This window comes from Salmo salar, unplaced genomic scaffold (genome assembly GCF_965601325.2).
Source record: "Salmo salar unplaced genomic scaffold, fSalSal1 ptg000206l, whole genome shotgun sequence".
Taxonomy (NCBI): domain Eukaryota; kingdom Metazoa; phylum Chordata; class Actinopteri; order Salmoniformes; family Salmonidae; genus Salmo; species Salmo salar.
The window spans coordinates 188845-202462 of record NW_027675329.1 but is presented as its reverse complement, the minus strand read 5'-3'; the positions used below and the strand labels follow the sequence as shown (position 1 = coordinate 202462).

The 13618-nt window shown below is 45.3% G+C and overlaps 1 protein-coding gene across 1 annotated transcript; it reads left to right on the top strand.

Annotated features, from left to right (window-relative positions):
* Positions 1-5109: 5109 nt before the first annotated feature.
* LOC145867084 (uncharacterized) lies at positions 5110-13618 on the top strand. The gene is made up of 5 exons (XM_082971129.1): positions 5110-5181; positions 6393-6522; positions 10890-11058; positions 11238-11454; positions 13359-13618. The coding sequence occupies exons 1-5, from the start codon at positions 5110-5112 to the stop codon at positions 13425-13427; spliced, it is 657 nt and encodes a 218-aa protein (XP_082827255.1). The 3' UTR covers positions 13428-13618.

Genomic DNA, 13618 nt, shown 5'->3' with positions numbered 1-13618 from the left:
ACTCCATTACCTTACTTATTACCACCCCTATATCTGGCCCTCCCTTAGGTTCCTTCCCCAGTCAGTATTGATCCTGTGTACATGCAAAGACGCTACTGTTATGTTGTCTCGTTTGTTGTTTTATTAAACGTTTCACCTGCTTCTCAACTTACAGTGTCTTCGTTACACAGTCGTTTTCTCTCTGCCTCATGACAACATGTGTAGAACTGCAGGATATTAGCGTTATAGTTGCAACAAGAAACATTTCTCTGCCCCATGACATGTGTAGAACTGCAGGATATTAGCGTTATAGTTGCAACAAGAAACATTTCTCTGCCCCATGACAACATGTGTAGAACTGCAGGATATTAGCATTATAGTTGCAACAAGAAACATTTCTCTGCCCCATGACAAAATGTGTAGAATGCAGGAAATTAGCAAGTTTTTTTCCCTCCAAGAGGCAGACCTTTAAAATGTTCATTCCCAGGGCCCGAGACTTGGTTTGTCCGGCCTTGCACACGAAATCATGGTAAAACTCCTTGTATGATATTTTTTTATCTCACTCGAGTTGTGTTCTGATTATGAGGGGGTCACTGATGAATTTGCTATCACAAAAAAGTTTGAGAACCCCTGGGCTAGTGGTTAGGGAAGGGTTAGCTAACATGCTAAGTATCCTAACCATCCTTTTTAATTTTCACATGTAGCGAGCGAAGTGTTCGTGTTGTCCAACCAACATGCATAGTAGCTGAGTCAGACAATATAGTTTTCATGTTTCATAATTATCCTATTTCTCAGTGACACTTTTTTTGCACTATGTTTGAAGGCTGTCAGCTTCTTCTCAGGAGGAGAATCACTTAGCCTTTCAACTAATTTTCAAAAGACAGGATGCCTATTTAAAAACACTTTTTCAACATTTCAAGATAGCAGTTAGTTCAGTTTGATCTTATTAAAGACAGCTGTATCATTTTTTTATTCATTTTGACATATTGTTTGGGACCACTTTTTTTGCTCTGTTTGAAGGATGTCAGCTTCTTCTCAGGAAGAGAATCCCTTAGCCTTTCAACTAATTTTGGGTTAGTTCGACTAATTTTGGGTTAGTTCTCTCAAGAAGAACTAACCCACCCGGTGTATCCAGTATAAACTAACGGTGTACCCCCGGTGTATTCAGTATAAACTAAAGTTGTACACCCGGTGTATCCAGTATAAACTAAATGGTGTCCACCCTGTGTTTCCAGTATAACTAACGTTGTACACCCGGTGTAGCCAGTATAAACTAACGGTGTACACCCGGTGTATCCAGTATAAACTAAAGTTGTACACCCGGTGTATCCAGTATAAACTAACGGTGTACACCAGGTGTATCCAGTATAAACTAACGGTGTACACCAGGTGTATCCAGTATAACCTAACGGTGTACACCCGAAGCTTCCAGTCTGTTATTCGAACTCAATCAGCATGACAGAGTGATCTCCAGCCTTGTCCTCGTCAACACTCACACCTGTTAACGAGAGAATCACTGACATGCTGGTCCTTTTGTGGCAGGGCTGAAATGCAGTGGAAATGTTTTTTTGGGGGGGATTCAGTTAATTTGCATAACCCCCTCCTACTGCAGTACATCCAGGAGGAGGTAGGATTACACTACCCATAACCCCCTCCTACTGCAGTACAAACAGGAGGAGGTAGGACTACACTACCCACAACCCCCTCCTACTGCAGTACGTACAGGAGGAGGTAGGACTACACTACCCACAACCCCCTCCTACTGCAGTACATACAGGAGGTAGGACTACACTACCCACAACCCCCTCCTACTGCAGTATCTACAGGAGGAGGTAGGACTACACTACCCACAACCCCTCCTACTGCAGTACATACAGGAGGAGGTAGGACTACACTACCCACAACCCCCTCCTACTGCAGTACATCCAGGAGGAGGTAGGATTACACTACCCACAACCCCCTCCTACTGCAGTATGTACAGGAGGAGGTAGGACTACACTACCCACAACCCCCTCCTACTGCAGTACATACAGGAGGAGGTAGGACTACACTACCCACAACCACAGTTCCCTAAAGGCAGGGTTGGGTAGGTTAGTACCCTGTTAGAGGGTTGGGTAGGTTAGTACCCCGTTAGAGGGTTGGGTAGGTTAGTACCCTGTTAGAGGGTTGGGTAGGTTAGTACCCTGTTAGAGGGTTGGGTAGGTTAGTACCCTGTTAGAGGGTTGGGTAGGTTAGTACCCTGTTAGAGGGTTGGGTAGGTTAGTACCCTGTTAGAGGGTTGGGTAGGTTAGTACCCTGTTAGAGGGTTGGGTAGGTTAGTACCCTGTTAGGGGGTTGGGTAGGTTAGTACCCTGTTAGTTAGAGGGTTGGGTAGGTTAGTACCCCGTTAGAGGGTTGGGTAGGTTAGTACCCTGTTAGAGGGTTGGGTAGGTTAGTACCCTGTTAGAGGGTTGGGTGGGTTAGTACCCTGTTAGAGGGTTGGGTAGGTTAGTACCCCGTTAGAGGGTTGGGTAGGTTAGTACCCCGTTAGAGGGTTGGGTAGGTTAGTACCCCGTTAGAGGGTTGGGTGGGTTAGTACCCCGTTAGAGGGTTGGGTAGGTTAGTACCCCGTTAGAGGGTTGGGTAGGTTAGTACCCCGTTAGAGGGTTGGGTAGGTTAGTACCCCGTTAGAGGGTTGGGTAGGTTAGTACCCCGTTAGAGGGTTGGGTAGGTTAGTACCCCGTTAGAGGGTTGGGTAGGTTAGTACCCCGTTAGAGGGTTGGGTAGGTTAGTACCCCGTTAGAGGGTTGGGTAGGTTAGTACCCCGTTAGAGGGTTGGGTAGGTTAGTACCCCGTTAGAGGGTTGGGTGGGTTAGTACCCCGTTAGAGGGTTGGGTGGGTTAGTACCCCGTTAGAGGGTTGGGTGGGTTAGTACCCCGTTAGAGGGTTGGGTAGGTTAGTACCCTGTTAGAGGGTTGGGTAGGTTAGTACCCTGTTAGGGGGTTGGGTAGGTTAGTACCCTGTTAGGGGGTTGGGTAGGTTAGTACCCTGTTAGAGGGTTGGGTAGGTTAGTACCCTGTTAGATGGTTGGGTAGGTTAGTACCCTGTTAGGGGGTTGGGTAGGTTAGTACCCCGTTAGAGGGTTGGGTAGGTTAGTACCCCGTTAGAGGGTTGGGTAGGTTAGTACCCCGTTAGAGGGTTGGGTAGGTTAGTACCCCGTTAGAGGGTTGGGTAGGTTAGTACCCCGTTAGAGGTTTGGGTAGGTTAGTACCCTGTTAGAGGGTTGGGTAGGTTAGTACCCTGTTAGGGGGTTGGGTAGGTTAGTACCCTGTTAGGGGGTTGGGTAGGTTAGTACCCTGTTAGAGGGTTGGGTAGGTTAGTACCCCGTTAGAGGGTTGGGTAGGTTAGTACCCCGTTAGAGGGTTGGGTAGGTTAGTACCCTGTTAGGGGGTTGGGTAGGTTAGTACCCCGTTAGAGGGTTGGGTAGGTTAGTACCCTGTTAGAGGGTTGGTGGGTTAGTACCCTGTTAGAGGGTTGGGTAGGTTAGTACCCCGTTAGAGGGTTGGGTAGGTTAGTACCCTGTTAGAGGGTTGGGTAGGTTAGTACCCTGTTAGAGGGTTGGGTAGGTTAGTACCCCGTTAGAGGGTTGGGTAGGTTAGTACCCTGTTAGAGGGTTGGTGGGTTAGTACCCTGTTAGAGGGTTGGGTAGGTTAGTACCCTGTTAGTTAGAGGGTTGGGTAGGTTAGTACCCTGTTAGAGGGTTGGGTAGGTTAGTACCCTGTTAGAGGGTTGGGTAGGTTAGTACCCCGTTTGAGGGTTGGGTAGGTTAGTACCCTGTTAGAGGGTTGGGTAGGTTAGTACCCTGTTAGAGGGTTGGGTAGGTTAGTACCCCGTTAGAGGGTTGGGTAGGTTAGTACCCTGTTAGAGGGTTGGGTAGGTTAGTACCCTGTTAGAGGGTTGGGTAGGTTAGTACCCCGTTAGAGGGTTGGGTAGATTAGTACCCTGTTAGAGGGTTGGTGGGTTAGTACCCTGTTAGTTAGAGGGTTGGGTAGGTTAGTACCCTGTTAGTTAGAGGGTTGGGTAGGTTAGTACCCTGTTAGAGGGTTGGGTAGGTTAGTACCCTGTTAGAGGGTTGGGTAGGTTAGTACCCCGTTAGAGGGTTGGGTAGGTTAGTACCCTGTTAGAGGGTTGGGTAGGTTAGTACCCTGTTAGAGGGTTGGGTAGGTTAGTACCCCGTTAGAGGGTTGGGTAGGTTAGTACCCCGTTAGAGGGTTGGGTAGGTTAGTACCCTGTTAGAGGGTTGGGTAGGTTAGTACCCCGTTAGAGGGTTGGGTAGGTTAGTACCCCGTTAGAGGGTTGGGTAGGTTAGTACCCTGTTAGAGGGTTGGGTAGGTTAGTACCCTGTTAGAGGGTTGGGTGGGTTAGTACCCCGTTAGAGGGTTGGGTGGGTTAGTACCCCGTTAGAGGGTTGGGTAGGTTAGTACCCTGTTAGAGGGTTGGGTAGGTTAGTACCCCGTTAGAGGGTTGGGTAGGTTAGTACCCCGTTAGAGGGTTGGGTAGGTTAGTACCCCGTTAGAGGGTTGGGTAGGTTAGTACCCCGTTAGAGGGTTGGGTAGGTTAGTACCCTGTTAGAGGGTTGGGTAGGTTAGTACCCTGTTAGAGGGTTGGGTAGGTTAGTACCCCGTTAGAGGGTTGGGTAGGTTAGTACCCTGTTAGAGGGTTGGGTAGGTTAGTACCCTGTTAGAGGGTTGGGTAGGTTAGTACCCTGTTAGAGGGTTGGGTAGGTTAGTACCCCGTTAGAGGGTTGGGTAGGTTAGTACCCTGTTAGAGGGTTGGGTAGGTTAGTACCCTGTTAGAGGGTTGGGTAGGTTAGTACCCCGTTAGAGGGTTGGGTAGGTTAGTACCCCGTTAGAGGGTTGGGTAGGTTAGTACCCCGTTAGAGGGTTGGGTAGGTTAGTACCCTGTCCTCAGGACCTTTACCATAATCTATCAGTCTCTGTGTGTGTGTGTGTGTGTGTGTGTGTGTGTGTGTGTGTGTGTGTGTGTGTGTGTGTGTGTGTGTCAGGATGACATCATCGATGATGCGGTGGGTTTCGTGGCGGCAGCGGAGATGCTGAGGGAGATGGGGCGGGGACGATCATCGCCGTGGCAATGCACGCCATCCTGTCCGCGGACGCTCCCAGGATCCTCCAGGAGTCAGTCATTAGTCAGAGAGGAGAGGAGGTACCCCCTGTATATAACCTCATTACTACCTGGTACCCCCTGTATATAGCCTCATTACTACCTGGTACCCCCTGTATATAACCTCATTACTACCCGGTACCCCCTGTATATAGCCTCATTACTACCTGGTACCCCCTGTATATAACCTCATTACTACCTGGTACCCCCTGTATATAGCCTCATTACTACCCGGTACCCCCTGTATATAGCCTCATTACTACCTGGTACCCCCTGTATATAACCTCATTACTACCCGGTACCCCCTGTATATAGCCTCATTACTACCTGGTACCCCCTGTATATAGCCTCATTACTACCTGGTACCCCCTGTATATAGCCTCATTACTACCTGGTACCCCCTGTATATAGCCTCATTACTACCTGGTACCCCCTGTATATAGCCTCATTACTACCTGGTACCCCCTGTATATAGCCTCATTACTACCTGGTACCCCCTGTATATAGCCTCATTACTACCTGGTACCCCCTGTATATAGCCTCATTACTACCTGGTACCCCCTGTATATAGCCTCATTACTACCTGGTACCCCCTGTATATAGCCTCATTACTACCTGGTACCCCCTGTATATAGCCTCATTACTACCCGGTACCCCCTGTATTTAGCCTCATTACTACCTGGTACCCCCTGTATATAGCCTCATTACTACCCGGTACCCCCTGTATATAGCCTCATTACTACCTGGTACCCCCTGTATATAGCCTCATTACTACCTGGTACCCCCTGTATTTAGCCTCATTACTACCTGGTACCCCCTGTATATAGCCTCATTACTACCTGGTACCCCCTGTATATAGCCTCATTACTACCTGGTACCCCCTGTATATAGCCTCATTACTACCTGGTACCCCCTGTATATAGCCTCATTACTACCTGGTACCCCCTGTATATGTGACAGGTTACAGGAAATACTCATAGCCTGTTATACATTAAAAATTATTAGTAAGTTCATAGTATGTGAGGATCTTAAAACATCTAAGGTTAAAAATATCATGCATTCTGTATTAGTTGATAGAGATGGATAACATTCATATAATTGTGTTAAAAAGTTAAAAATCCATCAAGCGTACAAAAGGTAAGAATTGTAAAAGGAATGTGTAAACCGTTATATTGATTACTTTATTTTGTGGTGCCAAATTGAAGTGGAAAAGTGTTAATCTGTGATCTACTAAATGCTCTTTAATCTATGAGCCTGAGATCGATTGCTCTGGTCTCCAGCCAAGTTCGCGGGGAAATCGCGGTCTTTTCCTCATTACAGTAAAAGTTCTCAGTGAGGAAACAATACCGTATCACACTCGGGATTATTTCTCCCCTTTTCCAAGTACGTTATTGATGATAAAACAGAGTCATTTAAATGTAATAACTCGCTAACATGTCAAGAGTGTTTAAGCTGTGTCTTAGTAACATCTTGAGGAAGTTAGAGTTCAGTTTGCAGAGAGTAATATGAGCCCTGTTCGGTTGCAGCGAAGGCTTCGTACTGAGAGTAGCTGCCATTTTATTTCGATCGTCAATGAACATGTGCGTTGTTATTAATAAGATATTTTGCGGTGTTTTTTGTATAATGGTTTTTCAAACACTTTATTGACTGTTGATAAATTGAGTTATGGTTTACTGAGTTAAAGCTTTGTGCTTGACAGTTATATTGAAATGAGTGTATGTTTCAGTGAATTACAGCGTATACTGTTGTGACTTGAATAAGCCTTGTACCCTACAACACTAGCTCTTTCCTGTAGATCTGTTGTTTTGTAAAATGTGTTACTTTGGTAAAATGATTTGCAGTAAAAGTTCTCAGTGAGGAAACAATACCGTATCACTCTCGTGATTATTTCTCCCCTTTTTCAGGGGCCAAAGCCTCATTAGATATCGGTCGTCCAGAACAACTAGCCAAAGCCTCATTAGATATCGGTCGTCCAGGACAACTAGCCAAAGCCTCATTAGATATCGGTCGTCCAGAACAACTAGCCAAAGCCTCATTAGATATCGGTCGTCCAGGACAACTAGCCAAAGCCTCATTAGATATCGGTCGTCCAGAACAACTAGCCAAAGCCTCATTAGATATCGGTCGTCCAGAACAACTAGCCAAAGCCTCATTAGATATCGGTCGTCCAGAACAACTAGCCAAAGCCTCATTAGATATCGGTCGTCCAGAACAACTAGCCAAAGCCTCATTAGATATCGGTCGTCCAGAACAACTAGCCAAAGCCTCATTAGATATCGGTCGTCCAGAACAACTAGCCAAAGCCTCATTAGATATCGGTCGTCCAGGACAACTAGCCAAAGCCTCATTAGATATCGGTCGTCCAGGACAACTAGCCAAAGCCTCATTAGATATCGGTCGTCCAGGACAACTAGCCAAAGCCTCATTAGATATCGGTCGTCCAGGACAACTAGCCAAAGCCTCATTAGATATCGGTCGTCCAGGACAACTAGCCAAAGCCTCATTAGATATCGGTCGTCCAGGACAACTAGCCAAAGCCTCATTAGATATCGGTCGTCCAGGACAACTAGCCAAAGCCTCATTAGATATCGGTCGTCCAGGACAACTAGCCAAAGCCTCATTAGATATCGGTCGTCCAGGACAACTAGCCAAAGCCTCATTAGATATCGGTCGTCCAGGACAACTAGCCAAAGCCTCATTAGATATCGGTCGTCCAGGACAACTAGCCAAAGCCTCATTAGATATCGGTCGTCCAGGACAACTAGCCAAAGCCTCATTAGATATCGGTCGTCCAGGACAACTAGCCAAAGCCTCATTAGATATCGGTCGTCCAGGACAACTAGCCAAAGCCTCATTAGATATCGGTCGTCCAGGACAACTAGCCAAAGCCTCATTAGATATCGGTCGTCCAGGACAACTAGCCAAAGCCTCATTAGATATCGGTCGTCCAGGACAACTAGCCAAAGCCTCATTAGATATCGGTCGTCCAGGACAACTAGCCAAAGCCTCATTAGATATCGGTCGTCCAGGACAACTAGCCAAAGCCTCATTAGATATCGGTCGTCCAGGACAACTAGCCAAAGCCTCATTAGATATCGGTCGTCCAGGACAACTAGCCAAAGCCTCATTAGATATCGGTCGTCCAGGACAACTAGCCAAAGCCTCATTAGATATCGGTCGTCCAGGACAACTAGCCAAAGCCTCATTAGATATCGGTCGTCCAGGACAACTAGCCAAAGCCTCATTAGATATCGGTCGTCCAGGACAACTAGCCAAAGCCTCATTAGATATCGGTCGTCCAGGACAACTAGCCAAAGCCTCATTAGATATCGGTCGTCCAGGACAACTAGCCAAAGCCTCATTAGATATCGGTCGTCCAGGACAACTAGCCAAAGCCTCATTAGATATCGGTCGTCCAGGACAACTAGCCAAAGCCTCATTAGATATCGGTCGTCCAGAACAACTAGCCAAAGCCTCATTAGATATCGGTCGTCCAGAACAACTAGCCAAAGCCTCATTAGATATCGGTCGTCCAGGACAACTAGCCAAAGCCTCATTAGATATCGGTCGTCCAGGACAACTAGCCAAAGCCTCATTAGATATCGGTCGTCCAGGACAACTAGCCAAAGCCTCATTAGATATCGGTCGTCCAGGACAACTAGCCAAAGCCTCATTAGATATCGGTCGTCCAGGACAACTAGCCAAAGCCTCATTAGATATCGGTCGTCCAGGACAACTAGCCAAAGCCTCATTAGATATCGGTCGTCCAGGACAACTAGCCAAAGCCTCATTAGATATCGGTCGTCCAGGACAACTAGCCAAAGCCTCATTAGATATCGGTCGTCCAGGACAACTAGCCAAAGCCTCATTAGATATCGGTCGTCCAGGACAACTAGCCAAAGCCTCATTAGATATCGGTCGTCCAGGACAACTAGCCAAAGCCTCATTAGATATCGGTCGTCCAGGACAACTAGCCAAAGCCTCATTAGATATCGGTCGTCCAGGACAACTAGCCAAAGCCTCATTAGATATCGGTCGTCCAGGACAACTAGCCAAAGCCTCATTAGATATCGGTCGTCCAGGACAACTAGCCAAAGCCTCATTAGATATCGGTCGTCCAGGACAACTAGCCAAAGCCTCATTAGATATCGGTCGTCCAGGACAACTAGCCAAAGCCTCATTAGATATCGGTCGTCCAGGACAACTAGCCAAAGCCTCATTAGATATCGGTCGTCCAGGACAACTAGCCAAAGCCTCATTAGATATCGGTCGTCCAGAACAACTAGCCAAAGCCTCATTAGATATCGGTCGTCCAGAACAACTAGCCAAAGCCTCATTAGATATCGGTCGTCCAGAACAACTAGCCAAAGCCTCATTAGATATCGGTCGTCCAGGACAACTAGCCAAAGCCTCATTAGATATCGGTCGTCCAGGACAACTAGCCAAAGCCTCATTAGATATCGGTCGTCCAGGACAACTAGCCAAAGCCTCATTAGATATCGGTCGTCCAGGACAACTAGCCAAAGCCTCATTAGATATCGGTCGTCCAGGACAACTAGCCAAAGCCTCATTAGATATCGGTCGTCCAGGACAACTAGCCAAAGCCTCATTAGATATCGGTCGTCCAGGACAACTAGCCAAAGCCTCATTAGATATCGGTCGTCCAGGACAACTAGCCAAAGCCTCATTAGATATCGGTCGTCCAGGACAACTAGCCAAAGCCTCATTAGATATCGGTCGTCCAGGACAACTAGCCAAAGCCTCATTAGATATCGGTCGTCCAGGACAACTAGCCAAAGCCTCATTAGATATCGGTCGTCCAGGACAACTAGCCAAAGCCTCATTAGATATCGGTCGTCCAGGACAACTAGCCAAAGCCTCATTAGATATCGGTCGTCCAGAACAACTAGCCAAAGCCTCATTAGATATCGGTCGTCCAGGACAACTAGCCAAAGCCTCATTAGATATCGGTCGTCCAGAACAACTAGCCAAAGCCTCATTAGATATCGGTCGTCCAGAACAACTAGCCAAAGCCTCATTAGATATCGGTCGTCCAGAACAACTAGCCAAAGCCTCATTAGATATCGGTCGTCCAGAACAACTAGCCAAAGCCTCATTAGATATCGGTCGTCCAGGACAACTAGCCAAAGCCTCATTAGATATCGGTCGTCCAGAACAACTAGCCAAAGCCTCATTTAGATATCGGTCGTCCAAAGGAAGTCTGTAGACGGGAGTGTTTATGCGTCTATACAGAACAACTGGCGTAATTTCCCGGACTATTAAGCGCACCTCAATATAAGCCGCACCCACTGAATTTTAAAAAAAAAAGTATTATTTTGAACATAAATAAGTCACACATGTCTATAAGCCGCAGGTGCCTACCGGTACATTGAAACAAATTAACTTTACACAGGCTTTAACGAAACACGGCTTGTAACAAAAATAAATAGGCTTTAAACGAAACACAACTACAAAATGAGGATGTGATTTGCTCGGGTTTCCCAAAAACATGATTTGCTGGTTGGGGTAAGTTTCTCAAAAGCATGTGAAATCACAAAAAAAAAGTGTCTTGGACCCTTACTATGAAATTCAACTTACATAAATAAAATAGATTTAGTTGTAAAAAAAAAATAACTTCTCCTGTAAGGCAGTGTTGAAATGAGGTGAAATGTCTTTAAAAAGTGGGTGTTAACGAAATGTCTGTGTGGCACTCTTCCCCCTCCCACTACACTTTCTCCCTCCCCTCCCAGGATGTGAAGTTAAAGAACATGGGTTCTTGGCCCAGCGTTCTCAGTCCACCCCCGCCTCCGCTGTCCGCTCCTCTAGCGACAGCTTCGAACAGGTCCGTCGCGTCGCCCGAGAGAAGGAGAGAGAGAAACAGCTAAAAGCACAGGCCAGGAGAGAGCAGGAGAAACTACGGTAAGAGGGAAGGATGGATGGAGGGAGGGAAAGGGAGGAGGAGGAGGAGAGGGAGAAGACCTCTCAGCCGAGGTAGAAACTATGGTGAGAAAAAAGGGAAGGATGGATAAAGGGAGAAGCTCATTCTAGCACCCCATCTAAGCTCATCCCCCTCTGACACTCCACTTTCTCTTCTCCAGTAGCCGTGACGACGAGGACTCTGTGGAGCAGCAGGGGAGGGGGCGTGTCCAGGAGGACACTCGCCGTCGCCAGGAGCAACTTTCGCCTCAACCCCTCCCGCCGACTCCCCACAGGCCCCTCCCACTCAACAGGCCACACCCTCGGCCGCAGCAGAACGCCATGGACCAGCAGAGGGAGCTGGCGAGACGCCGCGAGCAGGAAAGGAGGAGGAGAGAGGTGGTAATACTTTATAGCAGTAATACTACTATAATACTAACATGTTATACTAGTATAGCAGGAGAGAGGTGGTAATACTTTATAGCAGTAATACTACTATAATACTAACATGTTATACTAGTATAGCAGGAGAGAGGTGGTAATACTTTATAGCAGTAATACTACTATAATACTAACATGTTATACTAGTATAGCAGGAGAGAGGCGGTAATACTTTATAGCAGTAATACTACTATAATACTAACATGTTATACTAGTATAGCAGGAGAGAGGTGGTAATACTTTATAGCAGTAATACTACTATAATACTAACATGTTATACTAGTATAGCAGGAGAGAGGTGGTAATACTTTATAGCAGTAATACTACTATAATACTAACATGTTATACTAGTATAGCAGGAGAGAGGTGGTAATACTTTATAGCAGTAATACTACTATAATACTAACATGTTATACTAGTATAGTAGGAGAGAGGCGGTAATACTACTATAATACTAACATGTTATACTAGTATAGCAGGAGCGAGGCGGTAATACTTTATAGCAGTAATACTACTATAATACTAACATAAAATACTAGTTTAGCAGGAGAGAGTTGGTAATACTTTATAGCAGTAATACTACTATAATACTAACATGATATACTGGTATAGCAGGAGAGAGGCGGTAATACTTTATAGCAGTAATACTACTATAATACTAACATGTTATACTAGTATAGCAGGAGAGAGGCGGTAATACTTTATAGCAGTAATACTACTATAATACTAACATGTTATACTAGTATAGTAGGAGAGAGGCGGTAATACTTTATAGCAGTGATACTACTATAATACTAACATGTTATACTAGTATAGCAGGAGAGAGGCGGTAATACTTTATAGCAGTTATACTACTATAATACTAACATGTTATACTAGTATAGCAGGAGAGAGGTGGTAATACTTTATAGCAGTTATACTACTATAATACTAACATGTTATACTAGTATAGTAGGAGAGAGGCGGTAATACTACTATAATACTAACATGTTATACTAGTATAGCAGGAGCGAGGCGGTAATACTTTATAGCAGTAATACTACTATAATACTAACATAAAATACTAGTTTAGCAGGAGAGAGTTGGTAATACTTTATAGCAGTAATACTACTATAATACTAACATGATATACTGGTATAGCAGGAGAGAGGCGGTAATACTTTATAGCAGTAATACTACTATAATACTAACATGTTATACTAGTATAGCAGGAGAGAGGCGGTAATACTTTATAGCAGTAATACTACTATAATACTAACATGTTATACTAGTATAGTAGGAGAGAGGCGGTAATACTTTATAGCAGTGATACTACTATAATACTAACATGTTATACTAGTATAGCAGGAGAGAGGCGGTAATACTTTATAGCAGTTATACTACTATAATACTAACATGTTATACTAGTATAGCAGGAGAGAGGTGGTAATACTTTATAGCAGTTATACTACTATAATACTAACATGTTATACTAGTATAGTAGGAGAGAGGCGGTAATACTACTATAATACTAACATGTTATACTGGTATAGCAGGAGAGAGGTGGCAATACTTTATAGCAGTAATACTACTATAATACTAACATAAAATACTAGTTTAGCAGAAGAGAGGTGGTAATACTTTATAGCAGTTATACTACTATAATACTAACATGTTATACTGGTATAGCAGGAGAGATGAGGAGAGAATCATCATAAAGATACGTATTAATATATGTATATTCTTGTTATATTATGTATATTCAGTTATATTACAATAATACAGAGGACAGGTAGTTTAGCTGAGAAGAGATGGGAAAGATTAACACTGCATCTAATTCCTCTCTCTCTCTCGCTCTGTCTCTCATCCCCCTCTCTCTACAGATGGCGGACACCATTGACATCAACTTCCAGAGCAACTTGATGGTCATCTTTGAAGAGAACCTTTTCTGAGAGAGAGATTGAGAAAGGAGGAGAGGGAGAGAAAGAGATATGAACTCTACCTTATCCCACCATGGCTGGGATTTCACACACAACACCCTCCCTCCCTCTGATTAGAGACCCCAGACCAGGATGTGAGCTCCAGAGACTTGAAGGAGACTGAGGTGAGGTACAGTAATAAGGAGTAGCCCTCCCTCCCTCCC

What these genes read in the sequence shown, in the direction of transcription:
- LOC145867084 (XM_082971129.1), top strand. Translation starts at nt 5,110, where the DNA reads ATGCACGCCATCCTGTCCGCGGACGCTCCCAGGATCCTCCAGGAGTCA. An exon ending in TTAGTCAGAGAGGAGAGGAG is followed by an intron (nt 5,182 to 6,392) that starts GTACCCCCTGTA and finishes TTAATCTATGAG; the next exon opens with CCTGAGATCGATTGCTCTGG. An exon ending in AGAGAGCAGGAGAAACTACG is followed by an intron (nt 11,059 to 11,237) that starts GTAAGAGGGAAG and finishes TCTCTTCTCCAG; the next exon opens with TAGCCGTGACGACGAGGACT.